At 36.0% G+C, this 22,288-nt stretch overlaps 2 protein-coding genes across 6 annotated transcripts in view; one reads left to right on the forward strand and one right to left on the reverse strand.

Moving 5' to 3' along the window:
• Positions 1-22,288, reverse strand: part of ART3 (ADP-ribosyltransferase 3 (inactive)) — a 146,376-nt gene that overhangs the window by 97,475 nt on the left and 26,613 nt on the right. The window lies entirely within an intron of this gene.
• CXCL10 (C-X-C motif chemokine ligand 10) lies at positions 8,735-11,137 on the forward strand. Its single transcript, XM_061145203.1, has 4 exons — positions 8,735-8,890; positions 9,406-9,532; positions 9,757-9,846; positions 10,294-11,137. The coding sequence occupies exons 1-4, from the start codon at positions 8,836-8,838 to the stop codon at positions 10,328-10,330; spliced, it is 309 nt and encodes a 102-aa protein (XP_061001186.1). The 5' UTR covers positions 8,735-8,835; the 3' UTR covers positions 10,331-11,137.

Below are 22,288 nucleotides of genomic sequence, written 5' to 3' on the forward strand. Positions count from 1 at the left end.
TGGCAAAATACACATAACCTAACATTTTACTATCTTAAACACTTTTAAGTGTTCAGTTCAGCAGTATTAAATACATTCATGTTATTGTGCAATCATCACTCCCTTGCTTTTTAAAATTGTGTGTGTGTTCTGCTGCTTAGTGTCTAACTCTTTGCGACTGTAGCCTACTAGGCTCCTCTGGCCATGGGATTCTCCAGGCAAGAATACTGGAGTGATTTGTCATTTGCTCCTCCAGGGGATCTTCCCAACCCAGAGATCGAATCCATGTCTCTTGTATCTCCTGCCTTAGCAGGCAGAGTCTTTACCACTGCACCACCTGGGAAGCCTTTTTAAAATTAGTTTTATTTATACACACACAGTTTAACAAAAATATTATTTACCTTTAGTTTTGCTTAACTTTATCAAAAGGGTAATCTTTCTGTATTTAATCTCAACATTATTTTAGAAAAATTCACCTACATTTTCTGCAAACAAGTCTTGCTTGCCTTTTGTTAGTTTCACTCCTAATATTCATGTTAAGAATTTGTTACTTCTGTAAATTTTTATAAAATAACATTAAACTTATTTCATTTCTGACAGAGAAAGCATAGTACACTGATCTTATAGCCACCTACTTTGATAAATTCAGTCATTTCTAAATTTGAAGGGGTGGTTGCTATGCAAAAAATCTTCTATGGAAAATTTTATTTCTTCCTTATCAATACTTCTGGCTTCAATGTTTTTCTTTCAAATTTTTCAGGCTATGGCCTACAGCACAAAGAAGAAAAGTAAAAAATGAGCATCTGTGTCTTGTTTAGTAAATTCATGGTGTATTCTTACGCACTGAAGGTAAGACAGGTTACCTAAGTAAGCCCTTTCCTAAGACTAAATGCTGCATGATTCAGCAGGAGAGGTATGCTATGGCTGGGCAGTGCTGTAGACCAACAGACACATCTGATCACAGAATTACTACATCATCTAGAGAGAGAATACTACCTGTTGCACCTAGGAGATAAGCTGAAACCTGGACAGAGACCTGGCTATATTTTTGAAATGCTGGCCAGTTAAAACTTCATTTAGACTTGTTAAAATACCTTTTTAATAATCTGTCATCTTTAGAACAGTATGAAAGGTGTATATTATAACGTATATTTGAAAATCAGAAAACTGAAGCATAGACCTACCTAACAGTTTGTCCAAGTTCACAGAGCAAGTGAGAGACCAAACTATACACTGCTATCTGCAGGGACCCAGACCACCTAATCATCCCATTAAGTGAGAGAAAAGCAAAGCGCTGCATGGTTTCAGTATGCATACGAACAGAAGTTATTTATTTGCAGGCTTTCCCAAGCATGCTCATTTTAAGTATACGTCACCAACTTTGCCCTGGCTGTGAATAATGAGACACACTGGTAACTCAAAAGTATATAACCAGTATTACCAGACACTGTTAGCTAGGAGAATCTTTTGACAACTCAGTCAAAACTTTGAAAGGCAAAGCTTTACCCTCCTCTCCCAGACTTTCCAAGGTGTACTGTAAATCAGCTGACGGGATTTTCAGTCTTTGGAAATCACTGAACTGCTCCTGCTCACTTTTTAGGAAGTTTCTTCTAAGCACATTAGTTTCTCGGAAAGCATTTTTTTTTTCCGGGTCTGTAACGAGCCTGTTAGGGCAGACACTTTGTTTTGGCCTGAAGCCATAGTTAGTCTTAAATCAACAGCAAATGAAACTGACATCACAGATGTACTTTTTCCCTTAATTCTTTCCTTTAAAAACTAGACTCAGATCAGTGAATACTAAGAAAGTGAATATATAAAAACCCATGCAAAAATTAAAATATAAAATTTTAAAGTTATTATTTAGATTTTTTTATTTAGATTTTTATTCACATGATTCATGTAAGGTTGCCAGTGGATGTAACAAGTAATAGTTGGCTTACTATTGTCTCTAAAGTTTGATTTTTTTTTTCCAAATTCTCCACATTGATCACACTGATAAAGATTTCTCTCCTGAGCAGAGCCCCAATCAAAACAAGCAGAAAACAGTCCTTTGTTTTCATTCTATTTTTACAAGAAAACAGCCTGATAACCAATTCAACTTCTCAGGTACTCTGATACTAGAAAAGGGTGAATTGGTTATCAGACTCAATCATTCTGGTCACTGAAGGTCTTCATATAAATGAATAAACTGTCTTTAATTTTCATCTTATGTTCTTGTATATCTGGTTTGCAGAATAACTCTTTAAGAACATGTTTACCCTGAATGATTAGAAAAAAATGAGAGTTTCCAGACCTGTAAACCTCAGGACCAGATCCTACAGAATCCTAACAAGATATTACCAACCCTGAGACTGAAGTAAGCTGCCTGACTGGCTGGTTAGCATCTCTCTGTACCATTTTTGGTGACGCTTCTCTAATTGTGTATGCTTCCCTTCCTGGCCACTTGTCTAAATACAATCCACACTTTAAGGTTCATCTATTACTGGTCTTAATAAATACAATCACCCATAACCTCTCCCCATATCATATATTATCTATACCACTCATTTGTCATTATCATACAGGTTTTTTTAAATTGATATTTACTGTTTCATATTTGTAGCCTTTCCAATTAGAATGCAAATCCATCAAGGACAGACACTGGATCTTATCCTAGTATCCTGTGAGACTAGCTTGATTCCCTTCATAAAGCAGAGAGACAATAATGAAAACAAGTACAATCCTCCTCATTCTTCTGCTTCCAAAACCATCAATGAACACGTAAGCAATATGCACTGAAAAGACTTGCATTCCTTCATTCATTCAGTACATAACTGCAGAGAACCTCCAAAGAATAATTTAAAAGTTTTAGTGCTCCACCGTTTACATATTTACACCATTGTCCTAAAAATAAAGATTTTGACCTATAGCTAGCTGAGAATACGTGTATTGATTCTATTTATCTGAATCTATGCCAACTTCTGGGGAAATTGTAGCTTTCTTAGGTTAAACATGGATTCTAAAGCTAGGAAACAGTAAAATTCATGTCTTAATATAGACATGTGATGAGTCAATGGAAATTCTTTTTGAAGATATATAACTCTTATTTGCATCATTGCTTAAAGTCTGGAAAGATGTATACATCTATCCATCCATCCAGTATTTATATTAAATACCTTCCATATGTCAGGTAACATGCTAGGTGATAGGTATGAGCTTTGAAAAAGACTGATATGGTCCCTGTTCTTTGAGGGCTTATAATTGAATGAGACAAAACAGACATTAAAAAGTAAACTAAGCAAGTATCAGAGTGTGAGAAGTGCCAGAGAATTAAAATAAGGTCATGGATATTCTAGATTGATAAGAGAGAAGGTACTATTTAGATAAAACCCAAACATCCAGAAGGAACCACCAATGCAAAGAACAGGGGGAAAAACATTCCAAATAAAGAAAATTGCTAGTATAAAAGACTCTGTGACTAGAGTATAGTGGCTGAGAGGGAAAATGTGAGATGAGGCTGGAGAAATCAGTAGCAACCAGATTATAGAGAACTCAGTAAAACAAGACACAGAATTGGACTTAATTCTCAATGTGACTAAGTTATTGAAAGGTCCTAAGCCGAAGAATGACGTGACCACTTATGGTTTGTTTCTTTAATTTCATATTGGAGCGTAGTTGAACAATATTGTGTTAGTTTCAGGTGTACAGTGATGGGATTCAGTTATACGTGTATGTGTGTCTATTCTTTTTCAAATTCTTCTCCTAGTTAAATTATTACAGAATATTGAGCCCTGTTCCCTGTGCTATACTGTAGGTCCTTGTTGATTATCTGGTTTACATACAGTGGCTGGAGACTTCCCTGGTGGTTCAGTGGTTAAGACTTTGCACTCCTACTGCAGGGGGCGCAGGTCTGACATAGAGAGCAGTGTATACATGTCAGTCCTGAACCTCGCATCTATCCCTTTCCCCTGGTAACCATAAGTTCCCATAAGTCTGTTCTCTAAGTCTGTGAGTCTGTTTCTCTCTGGTAAATAAGTTCACTTGCATTTTTTTTTTTTTTAAGATTCTGCATATAAGCAATATCATATGATATTTGTCTTTGTCTGATACACTTCACTTAGTATGATTATCTCCAGGTCTATCCATGTTGCAGCAAACAGCATTATTTCACTCTTTTTTTGTGGCTGAGTAATACTCCATTGTTATGTATGTACCACATCTTCTTTATCCATTCATCTGTCAATGGACATTTAAGTTGCTTCCTTGTTTTGGCTATTGTAAACAGTGCTACAGTGAACACTGGGGGTACATGTATTGCTCCAAATTAGAGTTTTCTCCAGATATATGCCCAGGAATGGGACTACTGGATCATATGGTAGTTCTCTTTTTAGTTTTCTAAGGAACCTCCATACTGTTCTCCATAGTGGCTATCCCAATTTACATTCCCACCAACCATGTAGGAGGGCTCCCTTCCCTCAATTCTCTCCACCATTTATTGTTTGTAGATTTTTTGATAACGGCCATTCTGACTGGTGTAAGGTGATATCTCACTGTAGTTTTCATTTGCATTTCTCTAATAATTAGCAAAGTTAAACATCTTTTCTTGTGCCTCTTGCCCATTTGCATGTCTTCTTTGGAGAAATTTAGGACTTCTGCCCATCTGTGGATTGAGTTATTCATTTTGGGGGTATTTTTTTTTTTTGGGCTATTGAGCTACATGAGATGTTTGCATATTTTAGAAATTAATTATTTGTCAGTTGCTCTGTTTGCTAATATTTTCTCTCATTCTATGGGTTGTCTTTTTATTTCATTTATGGCTTCCTTTGATGTGCTGAAGTTTTTAAGTTTAATTATGTCCCATTTATTTTTTGTTTTTGTTTCGATCACTCTAGGAGCTGTGTGGAAAAAATATTGCTATAATTTATGTCAAAGAGTGTTTTGGCTCATGTTTTTCTCTAAGAGTTTTATAGTATCCAGTCTTACATTTAGGTCTTTAAGCCATTTTGAGTTTATTTTTGTGTGTGGTGTTAAAGAATGCTCTAATTTCATATTTTTACATGCAGCTGCCCAGTTTTCCCAACATCATTTATTTGAAGAGACTGTCTTTCCTCTACTGTATAATCTTGCCTCCTTTACTGCAGATTAATTGACCACAGGTGCATAAGTTTATTTGTGGGCTTTCTGTCCTGTTCCATAGATCTGTATTTCTGTTTTTTCTGATGGTTAACATACTGTTTTGATTACTGTACCATGGTAGTATAGTCTGAAGTCAGGGAACCTGATTCCTACAGCTCTGTTTTCCCTTTTCAAGACTGCTTTGGCTATTTGAAATCTTTTGTGTTGGAGCTCAGAACTCTCACTTTTAAGGGAGAACCTCTGCAATATAATTACTCTCTGATTTGTGGGTTGCATTCCCAGGGCAATGGAATTTGATTTTTATCACAAGTCTGCCCTTCCTACTCATCTTGTTATGATTCCATCTTTACATCCTTGTTGTAGAAGATATTTTCTGGCAGGTTCCAGTCTTTTTCATTGATGGTTGTTTTGCAGACAGTTGTGATCTTTAGTGTGCTCATAAAAGGAGGTGAGCTCAGGATCTGTCTACTCCACCATCTTGGCCACTATCCTCCAGAATGGATTTTTAAAAACATGATCTAACTGTACAGTTTTTACAAAAATGTAATTTACATTCAATGACATAAACACATTAAAAATTAAATAACAGAAAAAGATATTTCATGTTAACAGTAACCAAAAGAGAACTGAATAGCTGTAGCTACACTTAACAGACCAGACAAAACACTGTTAGCAGAGGCAAAGAAAGATAATCTGTAATGATTCATTAAGTCACAACAGTTAAACACAAGAATATAAAAAACTTGGGAGGTGTCTATATTTCTGATGAAAAAAAGTTGAGCAGGCTCATGAATATAGCTGAGGAATTATCTAGCTGAATAAATGACAAGATGCTGAATGATAAAATCTATCGGTAGTATTTTTAAAACCGCAATAAAACTCAACTCTTAAATAAAATTTACATATTTTAACAGAATTAAAATGCAAATATCAGAACTAGGAAGAAATAAGTGTCTTTTCCCCCAGTCACAAAAATCCCAGGATATACAATGTTCAACATATTCTAACACAAATCCAATAGAGTATGATCTGTTTCAGGAAAGGAAACTACCATATAAAATACCATAAGTAAATAAATGTGTATCTATGTGATTGTTTACTGGCTAACACATGTTTATCTGAATCTATGTGTCTAACATACATATACTCTACAGCATTTTTCATTTCAGTATGAGATTCACTGTAAGACAGACCCATCTTAAACCCTAGGTGCTTAATTATTGAGGCACCAAAATAACCTCAACGATGTCTTCAGCTAATGTAGACAGAGAGAACAGAAACCAGAAATCCAAATCAAGGAAAATGTTCTCTCTGGAGAGACAACACCACAAAGTTGTCAGAAAATGGACCCCAGAACTAATGATTAAGTCAGCATCACAAAGCACTTCAAACAATGCCTGGCATGTAAGTTAATGTTATGTAATATTTAACGAAAAATCAATTAAATGGGTAATAAATATTTTCTCACTAATAACAGGCCACTAACAGGCATCTCTACCTCAACTCTCCTACTCTGCTATATAGATAGCATCTTATTTGTGAAATTAGATACTAACAAAAATAAAATTATCACCATGTATCTTTTCATTGTTTAATGATGAACTGTCCAGTGCCTCTTCCATCCATAAAGTGAAGACATTTCCCCAAAAATGTTTGGCATTTTCACTCACAGTCCCATTTTTATTCTACACAAACAGCCATGGGAGGGCTCCTCCATGTCACTGTCTCTCACACACCTTTCCCTTATCAGAAGAAGGCCTCTTTGCTGGGTGAAAGTCTTCCCAGTTCTATCAGTCTCTGCCTCACTTCCCTCTCCTTTTGACTTTCCAGTTTCCCCACAGCTAAGTCTACTGACTTACCCACCTGCAAGCTTAGCTCTACCCCAGTCCTAAGAACAGACCGACCCGAGATTCAACAATCCAGAAATTTCTGTATCCCGAAGCAACAACTCATTCACTGTTCTGATGACGGAGTTCCTGCATACGAGGTTCCAAGTTTTACATGTGTTCAGTTTACAAATATGGGTTTTTAGCCTCTATGCCAACTTTTAGGCCAGTACCTGCCAGGTACACTAGTCTAACCCTAGTGTGGAAGCCCTACCTTTCCCTGGACCATCCCTACATTACTGCAGCCAGGATGACTATGAAAAGACCCCCCAGATATTTTCCTAGGTTCCAAGTATCACCTGCATCTGGATGCCTGCATTTAGAATAGTATTTCATCTTGTATCTCCTGTTGTCAATCACTTGCCAAGAATACAACCAGACTATTTGTCCTTTGAATACTGGTGAATTTCTAACACGTGTTATATAAAAGCGTATTACCTACTTCTTACTGATAATGTCTGCTGTGAATAATCAGACAAGTATTACTGAATGGTAAAATAAGAAACCAAGTTTTGACCCTATTTGCCCAGCTGAAATTGTGCTTATTTTAGTTATCAATGCTACCAGCTCTAAGGCTACCACATTTTTCCCTCTGCTTTGCATGTGACATTCTCTTAGAGCTGTACCCATCTTAAATCAATCTGTTTCCATTCTGTTCTTCTAAGGTCTGTATTTATGCCCCTATTTTAAATTTATTTCCTCAAAAAGCTTTTTTTTTTTTGGCAATAACCCTACTATAGCTACAAATCCTTTTCTTGCTCCATTCTGGATCCTATGATGTTTTCATTCAGGGATGGACTGTAATACATGAAACTTGTTTACTAACATACAAGAAATCAGATATCCAAATGCACAGTGTTTAACCTAGAAATAATTATGTTGGAGGTTATTCACTTATTTTAGTGATGTTATGAATAATCAGAGCAGTTCTAGAATTCTTTGAAACTTGCCAGTTCCATGTCTTTGACCTTCTCCAGAAGACCAAACCTATTACTTGGTACTATTTGATCAAATACTCTGATATTTGATCAAATACTGCAGTGCTTGGTGAAATTATTGTTTCCAAAAATTAAATTTACCTTCAAAGGAGGGGAAATTGCTATTACTGAGGAATTTTTTAAAATTGCCAAGCCTCTAAAAGTATTACCAAAATTTAAAATGTTGAGAGAAAAGCATCATAGTTAAAATAAATGCATGACAACCTAATACAAATATCTAACCTTTAAAATTACTCTTCCACATATAAAATAATTTCCTAACTTCTTACAGGATTACTATAGAAGTAAAATGAGAACATATATGACATCCCTGAAACCCATTAAAGTGTAAACCCATAAAAAGTGTAAAAAGTGAATAAATGTAAGATTTCCTATTTATGCCTTACTGATGCAAATTTAAATGGATTTGAAACAAATATTAAGGCTTATTCATTTTAAAACTGTATTTAGGACTCTGATTTAAGTTGACATTTTTATTTTGCAGGAAGTGCAAGAATATAAGTTCCTTTTTAAAAAGTAATTCTACTTGCAATAAAGTTACGTTTTTCAAGAAACCATTCATGTTTTAGAAAGTGAAACCTAACTCACCCTTATTGAAACAAAGGCAGGAGAGGGAAATTCCCTACCTCAGAAGCCACAATAAATATAAACAATATCTTCGATTCTGCAACATGGGACTTCCCCAAGCAACAGACTGCAGGTTTTGCCGAGTCAACTGTAATGTCATCCAATCAGAGTTAGAGAGGGAAAGTGCCTTTGCAAATAAATACTGCATCTGAGATCGATGTTTTCTGAGACACTCCTCAACTGTTCAGGCAGTCTGAGCCTACGGCAGAAGTACCTTCAGTTGCAGCACCATGAACAAAAGTGGTTTTCTTATTTTCTGCCTTATCCTTCTGACTCTGAGTCAAGGTAAGGAACATCAAGGGATACTTAATTTATAAGAACAGAAATAGGACTAGGGTATAGATTTTATAAGTACAGAAATAATGTATTTGCAAAAGTTTTACAGTCTGCCTAAAAATGAAGGGTAAATGGACAGAGATTGCTTCTGATCAGAGCTTATTATCAGAGAAGCAAGTGGAATAAAAGAGAGGAGGAGGAAGGTGGGAGTGGAAAAGAAAGAGGGATATACAGAGAAAATATGAGGGAAGGAAGAGAAAGAGGAAGAGACAGGTATTTCCTTAGTTAACTTAAGTGTAATTAACTATATGGCTGGGGCTCAATGCATCTTGCAATCAACGAGTTACAATTTCATTCTTTCAGGGAATCAACTAATTAAATCAAACAGAACTGTATGATCACAGATTGACTATGTGATTACACATGGAGGCAGAGGTTCTGCTAAGTACTACCCAATCCACATTAAGTGCCTAAAATGAAAACTGTGCTAATGTCCTCTGCTATATCTGTTTCTTTTCCTGCAGGCATACCTCTCTCTAGGAATACACGCTGTACCTGCATCAACATCAGTAATGGATCTGTTAATCCAAGGTCCTTAGAAAAACTTGAAGTGATTCCTGCAAGTCAATCCTGCCCACGTGTCGAGATTATGTGAGTAAAATCTAATGATCATCTCCCTGGCTGTAATCAAACATTAAATATGTGATGATGATTCCAAAAATCAGTAAAGGGTTTATGATGATCCTAAGACTTCCACAGAGCAAAGAGAAACATCAAAAGTAAAACCTAAATGCCTGACTTTAAAACTATATATTCCATCTGTTTTATTGGCCCAACATTGTTTTAAATATTTTCACTCTTTTTTACTCCTACAGTGCCACAATGAAAAAGAATGGGGAGAAAACATGTCTGAATCCAGAATCAAAGACCATTAAGAATTTACTGAAAGCAATTAACAAACAAAGGTAAGTTTGCTATTGCTTTCAGAAGAACTGCTTTTTAAGAAATGTCGATCTTGCGAAGTTAGAAATATTTGCATTGGGCTTTCCGGTGGAATTCTCGGCTTAAAACGGTGTTACCACCATGCTTCCACTACCTCCATCTGCTTCTATACTTCAGGTGTCATCTTCTGTGGTATCAAAAGTTACCCTAATTACCTGTCTGGAAGTGTCATTAGTCCACTTCAACCTTGAAGCAGAGCTATAACAATGCAAGCAAAAATGCCAAATTTCCCATAAGCTTTTCCTGGCCTTAAAAAAAAGCATCCTGTGTAACCCACAATGATTGTGTAGGAGCAGGAAAGCTCACCACACTTCATCTAAGGACTCAGGATTACCTATGAACTCACTATGTTCCTAGCAGAATTAAGACTGGACTCAAGAGTCTCTTACACCCTCTTTCTCTTCTTACAGGACTAAAGGATCTCCTCGAACACAGAAAGAGGCATAATCACTGCACTACTGATAAGGATGGGCCAGAGAGAAGCTACCTCTACAATTGTTTCCCTATGTACAGTATATGTCAGGCCCTAATTGTCCGCAGACTTCAGTTCTCCTAAAAGGTGACCAAGCCAGTCACCAAATCAGCTGCTACTACTCCTGCAGGGGAGAGGGTGGCTCATCACCCTGAGCTGTTCAGTGGTAACTCTGCCCTGGCACTACAACTGTAAGCTACACCGAGGCGCTACGTTCTCAGTCAATGTGCTAAGTCCAAGCCTTGCTACTGACAGTTTCCTCCCCTTTTCAATCTTTCTAGGTTATTAAGGGATCTTTCCAGCTCTGGGTTTATTAGTGACCTTAGGATCTCAAATAACTAAGAGATATTCAAAGCAATAATACAATCTGCTTTTTAACGAAAGATCTTTACTCCATGGGCTTCTACTGCCATCCCTCCAAGGGGCCCATATTCTTTCAGGTGTTATGTACATAGTTCCAAATATACAGAAGCAGCCAGAAATATCTGGAAATGTAGGTGAAAATAGCAGTATTTAGTCAAAAACTATACAAAGTAGAATTCTTAAAGGTGTATGTTTTTTATATGATTTTCAGTGTTCATGGAATAACTTGTATACAACTATTAACTTGTGTAGTTATTGCAATGGAATAAATTTTTAAATTTAGATACATGTTCTGCATGCTATGTAAGACAAATATGCTAAATGCTTTCCAAAATAAAAGTAATGTTCTCTCCTAGAAATATTAAGAAAGATTATTTAATTGTTTAGAGGCCAAAAACATAATAAATAATTATAACTAAGATGAAGTGTCTGGTGGATCATTTGACTGGGACATTTATTTCATAAAAAGCATATGCTGGAGAATCCACAGCCAAAGAAGCAAGGGTGGGTGGAGGACAAATTAGTTTGAGGATTACCACATTCCTTCCAACTATAGTCTCTAAAGGCCCATCATACAGGATTCTTTCAGGGTTTATGTGGCAAAGCAGAGCTTGTCCTGAGCTTCAGATCCTTAAGAGTCAACTTTCTATGAGACATTTGCAACCTGATAACATCAAACTCCAAAATATCTTAAATTAATTCCTCTTCCCCCTGCACCCAGATCTATTCCTCCTCCTCTATTTTACAACCTAGACGAACAGCGGCATCATCCATTCAGCTCCCAAAACCAGAATTTTCTGAGTACTTCTACACTCCTTCTCCTTCACCTTCCATATCCAATCAGTCACTAAGAAGGTATCTGCAAAGCATTTAGTTGGCAAATTATTACTTTCTTAAAAGGAAAGTATAGACAACTAGCTGAAAAACAGGAAACAAATGAACAGAATTCCAGAAAAGAAACAAGCATAACCCCTTAACATATGAAAAGATGCTCAATTTCATTAGTAATCAGGGACACATACATTCAAATCATTATGGTATACCATTTCATGCCACCAGATTAGACAGAAACATTATGTTGGATAATATCAAGTATCAGGAAGGTATCTAGAGTAATGAAATACCTCCACTTTTGATGAAAGAGAAAACAGCTATGACTACCCTGAAAACCAGCTTGGTATTATTTCATACAATTTAACATGTGCACACTCTATGCTCTAGCAATTCAAGCACTTTGTAGACACCACAGATAAATTCTTATATAGAATATACAGAGAGAATGTTACAGCAACACTGTTTACAATAGTAAAACTCTGTATATAAAGCCACATGTTCATAAATAGAATGGATAAGTAAATAGAGTATTTTAATTCAATGAAATATTATACAGTGTGAAAATAAATGAAGTACAACTATACACATCAACATGGATGAATCTCAAAAACAATCTTGCACAAAAGCAGCTTGCCACAGAAAAGTATATGCAGCATGGTTCCATTTACTATATAAAGTTTTAGAACAGGGAAAGTAAACACTGACAAAGACTCTTGAACACACAAGTTTGAACTATGTGGATCCACTTACATCAAAATTTTTTTCAATACATACTATAGTACTACATGATTTGCAGTTGGTTAAATCCCCAGATGTGGAACCACATATACGGAGGTGGTGCTGGTGGTGGTGGTTTAGTCGCTAAGTTGTGTCTGACTCTTGCCACCCCGTGCCAGGCTCCTCTGTCCATGGGATTCTCCAGGAAGGAATACTGGAGCGAGCTGCCATTTCCTTCTCCAACAGACATGAAGAGTCAACTATAAAGTTACACATAGATTTTTGATTTGGGGGAGAGAGGGTCTGTGCCCCAATTCCTATGTTGGCAAGAGTCAGCTGAGATTCATATATGATGAAAACAAAAACAAAGGAGCGATTTCCATAAAGTTCAGGATGGTGATTATTTCAGGAGGTGAGAAGGAAATGAAACCAGGGAATAGCACATAAGGGGCTTCTGCACAATAGTAAAGTTCCATGTTTTCACCTAAATAATGGAGACATGAGAATTTGTTCTTTAATCTGTACCTACACATTTTAATTTCCAAACACATGCTCTATTTTACACTTAAAAAGGCAAAACAAACTAGCAAAGAAACAAAGAAGTTCAGAATGTTACCAACTCTGAGATGTCTTCACGAACATCAAGCAACTTCACATAGCAAAAATGACAGAATAAGAGAGCTATCACTGGGGATGTGATGTACAGCATAATGACTGTAGTTAATAATGCTATATTACATATGTGAAAGTTACGCAAGAGAGTAAATTGTAAAAGTTCTCATCACAAGGAAAAAAACTAGCCATGTGACGAATACTAACTAGACTTACTGTGATGACATGATGATCATTTCACAATATATACAAATACTGAACCATTAGGTTCTAAACCTGAAACTAATAGTATCAGTTCAGCATGTCAACTGTACCCCAATGAAGGAAACTGAAGAGACAGATAAAAATCCAATGCAGAGAGAGAAAGCACAAATACTAACACCACATTTTATGGCCCTTACTATGAAAACCTTAAGGGGATCACAGCAAAATTGAAGTGGCAGAATTTCTCCTTCCTGCCCTCTCATTTTCTCTTTCTTCCTGACCCCATGAATTTATACAAAAGATCACCTATTTTATTCTCAACCAACTGCCAGCTACCTTTCAAGAGAGCTTTAAATTGTTCTCTGTTCAAAGGCAGGGCATTCATTTAACAAACATTTATCCCTATTATACACCCAGGTTAAAAGAAATTACTACACTGTGAGTTTATAATTTACTATTAATGACAGAAACAAACGTAAATAAATATGAACTAAAAAAACTCCAAATGTACAAAGAAAATAGAGAAAATCAGGGAAGTCTTTCCTGGGAAAGTGATGGCAATCTGAAATTTGAAAGACACGTATATATCTGATAGGTAGAAAAATAAAAGTGAATTCTAGTAAAGGAAAGAGCACGTACAAAAACACAGGTGTGAAACAGCATAGTGTATTCAGTCTGGAAGAATGAAAGTTTAAATGGATATTATGAGAAATGATTTTGAGAAGACAGACAGGAATTAGACCAGGAAAAATTCTTTCTATTCTAAGTATGCCATCATTATCATTACATATTTATAAACTATATACATATTATAAAACATACATGAAAAAATGTACAAGACTGCTAGACTATGTTGTAGTAACAAAGCTCTCAAAATATTAAAGATGCAGCACAATAAAGATTTATTTCTTGCTCACACCAAGTTCCATGCGGGTGGGCAGGGCCTCTACACTAACTCAAGAACAGTCTCCCTCCACCTCAGCTGAGGGTCGCCATGACAGGAAGAGAAGGGTGAAGTGGCATCTTGGCTCTTAAATGCTATATAGTCTACACCACCTTGTCCAGAACAAGGGACTGCTTTACTTAATTGCCATGAGGGATATAAATTTGGAAGGGAATGTGTACTTGCCTCTTACACAAATAGAAAAAAATTTAATGAGATTATTAAAAATTATAAGCCAGAAAACAAGGCTCATGCAGAAATCTAGTTCAGGAAGAGAAATCTATGAAGATATTTTAAAAAATAAAAGTCTCTATTCTTAGGGAAGTTAAGAGGTGAAAAAGAACGTCTTTTCTAAGCAGAAAGCTGATGTGAGTAAAATTTGATGTACACAGTGAACAAAATGGACCTATCTACTGTATTTCAGTCATGTTGTAAATCTGAGGGGGAGAACCTCTTTTTTTTTGGCAGGGGGAGGGAATATATGGCCTACAACACCCAATATGTTGCAACCTGATTTAAGAACACTGGCTTCCTATAAAGAAAGGAAAATGGGAAAGGGAAAAGTAATTTTGTCTCTTAATTTTGTCAAACCATACTTGGTTAATTCATGTCCCATATCTAGACCTTGATAACTGAATAATACTGTTCTCCCTCCATTCAGAGACTGGCTGAGAACCTCAATAAAGCAGTAAGAATACAATATTTAGTTAGTCATTAAAGCTTGTATGGACCTCTGTTTTCTCAAAAGAGAAGCAGACATCTTCCATAAATGTTGCTAGGACAAAAAACTATCAAGGGCTAATTAAAATACTATTTCTACATTACTTTGCTGACAAAAGTCTGTCTAGTCAAAGCTATGGTTTTTCCAGTAGTAATGTATGGATGTGAGAGTTGGACCATAAAGAAAGCTGAACGCTGAAGAATTGATGCTTTTGAACTGTGGTGTTAGAGAAGACTCTTGAGAGTCCCATGGACTGCAAGAAGATCAAACCAGTCAATCCTAAAAGAAATCAGTCCTGAATATTCATTGGAACGACTGATGTTGAAGCTCCAATACCATAGTCACCTGATGCAAAGAATTGACTCCTTCGAAAAGACCTTGATGCTGGGAAATATCAAAAACAGAAGGAGAAGGGGACAACAGAGGATGAGATGGTTGGATGGCATCACTGACTCAATGGACATGAGTTTGAGCAAGCTCCGGGAGATGGTGGAGGACAGGGAAGCCTGGCGTGCTGCAGTCCATGTGGTCACAAAAAGTCAGGCACAACTGAGTGACTGAAAACATGATAAGATTATATATGATTTTTAAAAATTTTATTTTCCAAGTTTCCTATAAGAACATTTTTACTGTTTGTTTTTTTTTTAATTATAATAGAAGGGAAAAAGTTAAGCAATTTTCAAAGACACTGACTTTTAAGTGTCGGTCTTAAAGGACTAAGATTTATGCTCTCAGGGACCTTTATGAAACTGACCATCTCTGAAAAAAGATCTGAACTGAGAACAGAGTCATACAGATACCAGAACTTCTTTCTCCATGCTAGACTAAAACTTAATGCCTCATGTTAAAAATCACTGACCTATTAGTGAATGTATTTTGGATCACCATATAATAATGTATGGTGATCCAAATGTATTTGTATTCAGTCTCCTTGCTTAAGCTCTTGCCTGCTACAGGTTATTCACTATACAAGTCATTGCAATATTTATAAAACATAAACATAATTATATTTCTCCCCTGGTTTCATCCTTCCAATACCATTCCACCACACTTGACATGAAATCCAAAATTCATCACAGTCTGTAAGGCTCTGCATAACTCTCCCACCTCATTCCTACCCCTCTCCACCTCTGCCTTTCTACTTTAGCCATACTAGTCTCCTATTACTTCTCAAATACAGCAAACATATTCCCATCACTTCCACAGCATTCCACAAGTATTGCACAAGAACACTGGAGTGGGTTGCCATGCTCTCCTCCAGAGGCTCTTCCCAACCCAGGGATCAAACCCAGGTCTCCTGCATTACAGGCAGATTCTTTACCACTAGTGCCATTTGGGAAGCTCCAAATAGAGGAGCATCCCTGGGTGGGACACTGTTAAACCTTAGGAAAAAGTAAACTTGGAAATAAAGAGAAGCTTACTAGTTGTGTTGAATCATCACAGGCACAGAAGGCATGACAACCTTCTCCCATTACAATATCCACTATGTGTACTGGCAAACTGTTTACTAAACTATGAGAGGCCCCTACTGGAAATAGAATTAAGGTTAGGTTTTAAGCAGGAGCTTCCATGACTTTCAAAAATAAATGTGCTTTAAAACTATATTTAATGCTGTAACAGCACCAAAAACTGTTAAGAGTAGGGGAAATCCATGCTCCTCACAGGGTTTCATTCTGAGAGACACTTATTTCAAAATCAAAAATAACTTGTCTTATTCTCACTTGTGATAGAGACAAGCATGTTGTTTACATATTATGCAACATTTTCCCAGTTCATTCAAACTGAATTAGAGCCAGAATATGGCCATCTCATTTCCTAGGTTCAGATGCAAGAGACAAACTCCCTTACTCTTACTTTAGTTACTACAGAATAGGAAAAGAGGACAAAAGGAGAAATTGAAAAAAGTTTAACATCAATTTCATCTTAAGGAGAGTTAAAGAGTCTGTCCAACTCCATCATTCCCAGAAGACTTTTACCTTGGTATGTGTGGTTTTCAAGGCTCAACAATCTCTTAAAATTATAAGCAAAACATACAAATGCACACATATAGGTAGCCTTTACCAGACTGTCAAAGAGCTCAACAACCTCCAAATGGCTAAAAACCATAAGTCTGTACTAATTCATTCAAGACCTTGAACAGACCATTTCAGTTTGCAGAACATTCACTTCAGGCCACTAAGACATCAATATACATACTTCAGTCTGGGTAATCTTACATGCAAATGACTCTGGACATATTTGGCTAGTCTGGGGATTTAGAAACCTGAGCTGACTTCAAGATTTGGCCTTAAAGGAGATATTAATAGTCATTATTTCCAAGATATTCCTAGAATTTCAAGACTATCTCAACTATTTTATTAACCATAATACCACCTCTTTTTAAAACTTCTAGAACCACTGAGGGCACAAACTTGCTCTGTCAGAAATTAAAGACATCCTTTAGATTACTATATGAGACTAAAGGGATTCCTGGCATATTCTCAACTCAAATTCAACTTAGTAAATATTAACTGTGCACCTACTATCTTCAAGATCCAATGAGGCAAACAAAGACAACATGATATCTGACCTTAAATTTTTTATACTCCAGTGAGAAAAAAGCACATATATAAACCAAATATCACCAGCAATCAAAGGTAGGAAACACTAATGTTTAGATAACGGTATTGCAAGTAATGCTGATCAAAAAAGAAATCTATTGTGTTGGAAGTGATAAACATCTTAGATACAGTTAGTAGAAATACCCTGTGTTAAATTCAAAGGAACATGTAAGTATCACTAAAACACTACAGGGATACAAATTAACTTTCCTCAAGATAAAAGAATGCTTATATTCTTATAATCACATGAGATATAAAGAGATCAAAGTCATATTTTGACTAAACAGAATAAGGGTAAAATTGAGACTAAATCATGAATGTGCCATTCTAAATTGTGTAGGTAACTGGACTTCTCATCTTGTTAATTTTGCTTTATTAAGAAAAGCCCACAAAGTAACAAAGTCAACCATAAACAGAGGCAGAACAATATGTAGTCTAGGGTTTTTGTTTAGTCGCTAAGTCATGTCAGACTCATTAGTGACTCCCCGGATAGTAGCCTGTCTGGCTCCTCTGTCCATGGAATTCTGGGGTGGGTTGCCAGGCAAGAATACTGGAATGGGTTGCCATTTCCTTCTTCAGGGGATCTTCCTGACTAAGGGATCAAACCCACATCTCCTGCAATGACAGGTGGATTCTTTACCACTCTCAGTCACCTGGGAAGCCTAGCCTAGCCAGATCCACCTTAATAGTGGTACCTGGAAGGCGTTTGGGAAGCTTCTGTACAATGAACAAAGAAAGTCTTGTTAAAAGGGAAACTGAGGCACACACATTGATATTTTTCAAAAGTTTATTTGAGGAAACATTAATTCAAATCAAGCAGTGCCAAACCAAAGCTGGTTAGAAACACTCCACTGACAGGAGCTAGGGCTGAGGTTTTTATAGAGAAGATGCAGAAGCAAAGGAAGGAAATTATTCGATTGATTACAGCTTAAATAGCTGCCTTACTTGGGAAAGCCTAGTTGATTGGTTTTCATTTTTTCAGATTCAAGTGCACTGACTTTGGTTTTAGTTTGCTTGTGTAGGCTACCAAGGCACTAAATCCACCTCTATCTAATGGCTTCCTTGTTTAATTACCTTAACAATTCATTTTAAAAATCTGATTACAGTCATAAGGAATTATAGTAAGTATATATGTTATTGAATTTAGATCATGCAGATCAATTATACCTCCTGATGACTAACAGGTACAAAAAAATGAAATGCATGTGGATCTACACTGTCTCACTCTAACTGATACTCATTATCACTCAGAAGGAATACTAATGTGAGCAGGATAATATAGTCAACATAATAAATTCTAAACTAAGTTTAAGAGCTACAGAGGAAAAGGAAAGACAAACTAGGGCTGTGGTGTATTCAGGGAAGATTTGACAAAGAAAACGGAATTCTAAGTGAAATTCTTATTGAGGAGTTTGCTGAAGTTCAGCCTGGCCAAGAAGCAAGAATCACAGCATCAGCACTGTAGACAGCCACCACTCATATACACACAAAGACCTCTGTAAATAGCTCACCATAGTTTGGGACTAAGTAAAACAATTATTTAGCTTTCAGGAAAAGAATGGATTGAGATGGAAAATAAAATCCCAAGTCAAAGACCATCATTTACTGACGCATCTCATCTGTGTTTTAGAACATAAAAACAGAACCTAACTAAATTGGAATTACACATTTTGGTAGAAACAGAATTATGAGTAATAACATGATGCATTACATCTAATTAAATCACTCAAAATAAAAATTCACCTAACACAAAATTGTGAAGTAACTATACTCCAATTAAAAAATTCACAATTAAAGTAACAGATGAATTTTCACAAATTACACATCAGTAACCACAAAGCCTGACTAACAAATACCACAAAAACCAGAAGAGAAAGACAGACAAGATATATTCACAATGGCAGACACTATAACATTATTCGAAATGTTAGATCGTAATTTTCAACTGGGAGCAGATACCAGGAGAAATATATGTGAATCTTGGAATGAGTAGCAAATATAGTTTGAAGCATCCAATTTTGTAATTTGGAAAACAATAACATTATTTTTGTAATAAAAACTACAAAAAAATTAAGTTTATACAATCCTCTTGGCTTGCTGTAGGAATTCTCAGAAGATAGGATAAGAAAGTTTTCAGAGTAAGCCTTAGCATAAATGCCATATATTAACATTTGCTTGCTACGAACATAACAGGCATTTTTTGTTTCAAGAGAAGTATATGTTTTATTTTAAAATCAAGTTTGAAATTTTGGGTACTATAGTACAAAACAAAAGGTGCTCTTAGTTCCCAAAAGCTAACTTTTGTCACATCTGCTACTTCCTCTATTTTAAGACTTCCAGATCCTCTTGATTCTGCAAGGTGTAAAGAACATTTTCAAAATTATACCATTTAGATTCCGACTTGAGGTACCAACAAGTGACGGAATCAAAAGGGAATGATTTTAGGTTATGGGCACTGACATGCAAAAGAGATAAAATATTCACTTATTTCCCATATAAATTTAGTATATATTGCAAAGGATGCAATCTAATCTCATTTTGAGAAAAGAAATCCAAAAGTAATATCTGGAATTCAACTTTAATTCAGATCTCTAAGGTAACTTCCTGAAATTCATTTTGAATAAAATTTACTCTAACATACATGAGCAGACTTTGTGTGTCATTCTACTTGTCTTGACCTACATTTATAAAGCCATGTCAGGTCACTGGTTGACCACAACACAAGTAAACAAATTTCAGTGACCACACATAACAAAGAAAACCCACTTTGCAAAAATACTTGGTAAAGAAACAAATGGAAGGTTTCAGTCACCAAGTGAGAGAATTAGATTTCCAGGGTTCCTACTATACTCAGAATGTCTAGTTTTCAACAAGAAAGGCATACAAAGAAACACAAAAGTACAGCCCTTTCAAAAAGGAAGAGCTGACAAAAACCATTCCTGAAGAAACCCAGACATTCATGGGACTTACTAGACAAAGATGTTAAATCAACCATCTTAAAATATGCTCAAAGAGCTAAAGGAAATCATGTACAAAGGAAACTGAGAAAAATGCTGTGTGAAGAAAACGAGTGTATCAATAGAGGCAGAAATGACAAAAAGGAGCCAAATACAAATTCTGTAGCTGAAAAGTAAAAAACTGAAATGAAAAATTCACTAGAGGCGTTTACCAGCATTTTGAGCCAGCAGAAGAAAGAATCAGCAAATTTGAAAATAAGTCAATTGAAATTACTGCATCTGAGGAGCAAGAAAAAAAAAATGGAAAAAAGTGAACAGAGCCTAAGGGACCTATGGAATACCATAAAATAAAGTAATATAATGCAAGTCCCAGAAGGAGAAAAGAGAAAGGGATAGAAAGAATCGTCATAGAAATAATGACCAAAAATTTCCCAAGTCTAGTGGAACACATGAGTCTACACCCAAGAAGTTCAGTGAACTTCAAGCAGGATAAACTGAAAGAGATAGATAATAATCAAATCCTCACCAATGAGAGACAGAGAATCTTGAAAGCACTGAGAGAGAAGTGATTCATCATATACAAAGGATCGTTAATAAGATTAATAGTCAACTTCTCATCAAAAGCCATGGAGATGAGAAGGCTGAGAGGTGACATATTTTAAATTCTGAAAGAAAAAAAATTCTGTCAATCAAAAATTCTAAATCTGGGAAAACTATCTTTTAAGAATGAAGGAGAAACAAAAGCATTTCCAGATAACAGAAACTAAGGGAGTTCACTGCCATTAGACTTGCCTTATAAGAAATGCTAAAGGAGTCCTTCAGACTAAAGAGAAAGGACACCAGACAATAAACTGAAACTATGAAAAAACAGAGAACACTGGTAAAAGTAATTACATAGTGAAGAAGAAAGAGGAGGAAGAAAGTGGAGTCACCACCACCTAAACTATATTGCTGGAGAGGCAAGCCACATGGAGGAGTCTTCAGGAGCCATTTAACAGCCGGGACTATATTGCTGAAGAAAGAAGTTACATGGATAAGACCTGTGATGCCATTTTGGACATCCAGCCCAGTAAAGCCTTCTTATGACTCTAGCCCCAGTTGCTGATCGCAAAAGAAAAATCACTAACAACCTTCAGTGGGAAAGTTAGGTGTTAATTTAGAGATCAAGTAACTTAAATTCACACTTTGTATCAGGCAATAATTCATAGTTTGAAACAATCAATTATGGGCAATCTTTATTTTATAGAAATAAAAGTCAGTATATTATAATAATGAAAATATTCTAAATTAAAAGCAAAAATACTAAGAAGAAAACATTGAGCCTGATGACATGAAATATATATGAGGATGGAGGGTCAATGAAATTCTCATTCACTCACTAACAGTGGAAGCATAAATTGGTATAACTTCTTAAATTGAATATATACACACTCTACGAACAAGCAATTCCATTCCCAATGATACACTCAAGAGAAATGCATATACGTGTGGACCAAAAGATGCACACAAGAACACTCATAACACCAAATGGGAAACAATCAAAATGTCCATCAACTGGATGTATACACCACTGTAAGTCATACAACAGAATATTATAAGAAAAATTAAAATGAACAAACAACTCCTCCACACATAACATGGATGAATCTCAAAAATATAATCCTTAGAGAAAGAAATAAGACACTAAATAAAACATATTGTATAATGCCATTTATATAGTTCAAAAATAGACAAAACTCACCTAAGATACAAGTTACCTTTGGGGAAGTAGGGAAGGGTACTGTCATGCCACTGACGCTCGGTTAAAATTCACTGAGCCATACTGGTACACTCTTCTATATGTATACATTTTCCTCCAGTATATATGTTGTATTTTGCAGCCAGAGCTGTCATAACAAAAGATCACACACTGAGCAGCTTAAGCAACAGAAATTTATTTTCTCACAATTCTGGATACTGGAAGTCCAAGCCCAAGGAGTCAG

Source organism: Dama dama, chromosome 6 (assembly GCF_033118175.1).
Source record: "Dama dama isolate Ldn47 chromosome 6, ASM3311817v1, whole genome shotgun sequence".
NCBI classification, from domain to species: Eukaryota; Metazoa; Chordata; class Mammalia; order Artiodactyla; family Cervidae; genus Dama; species Dama dama.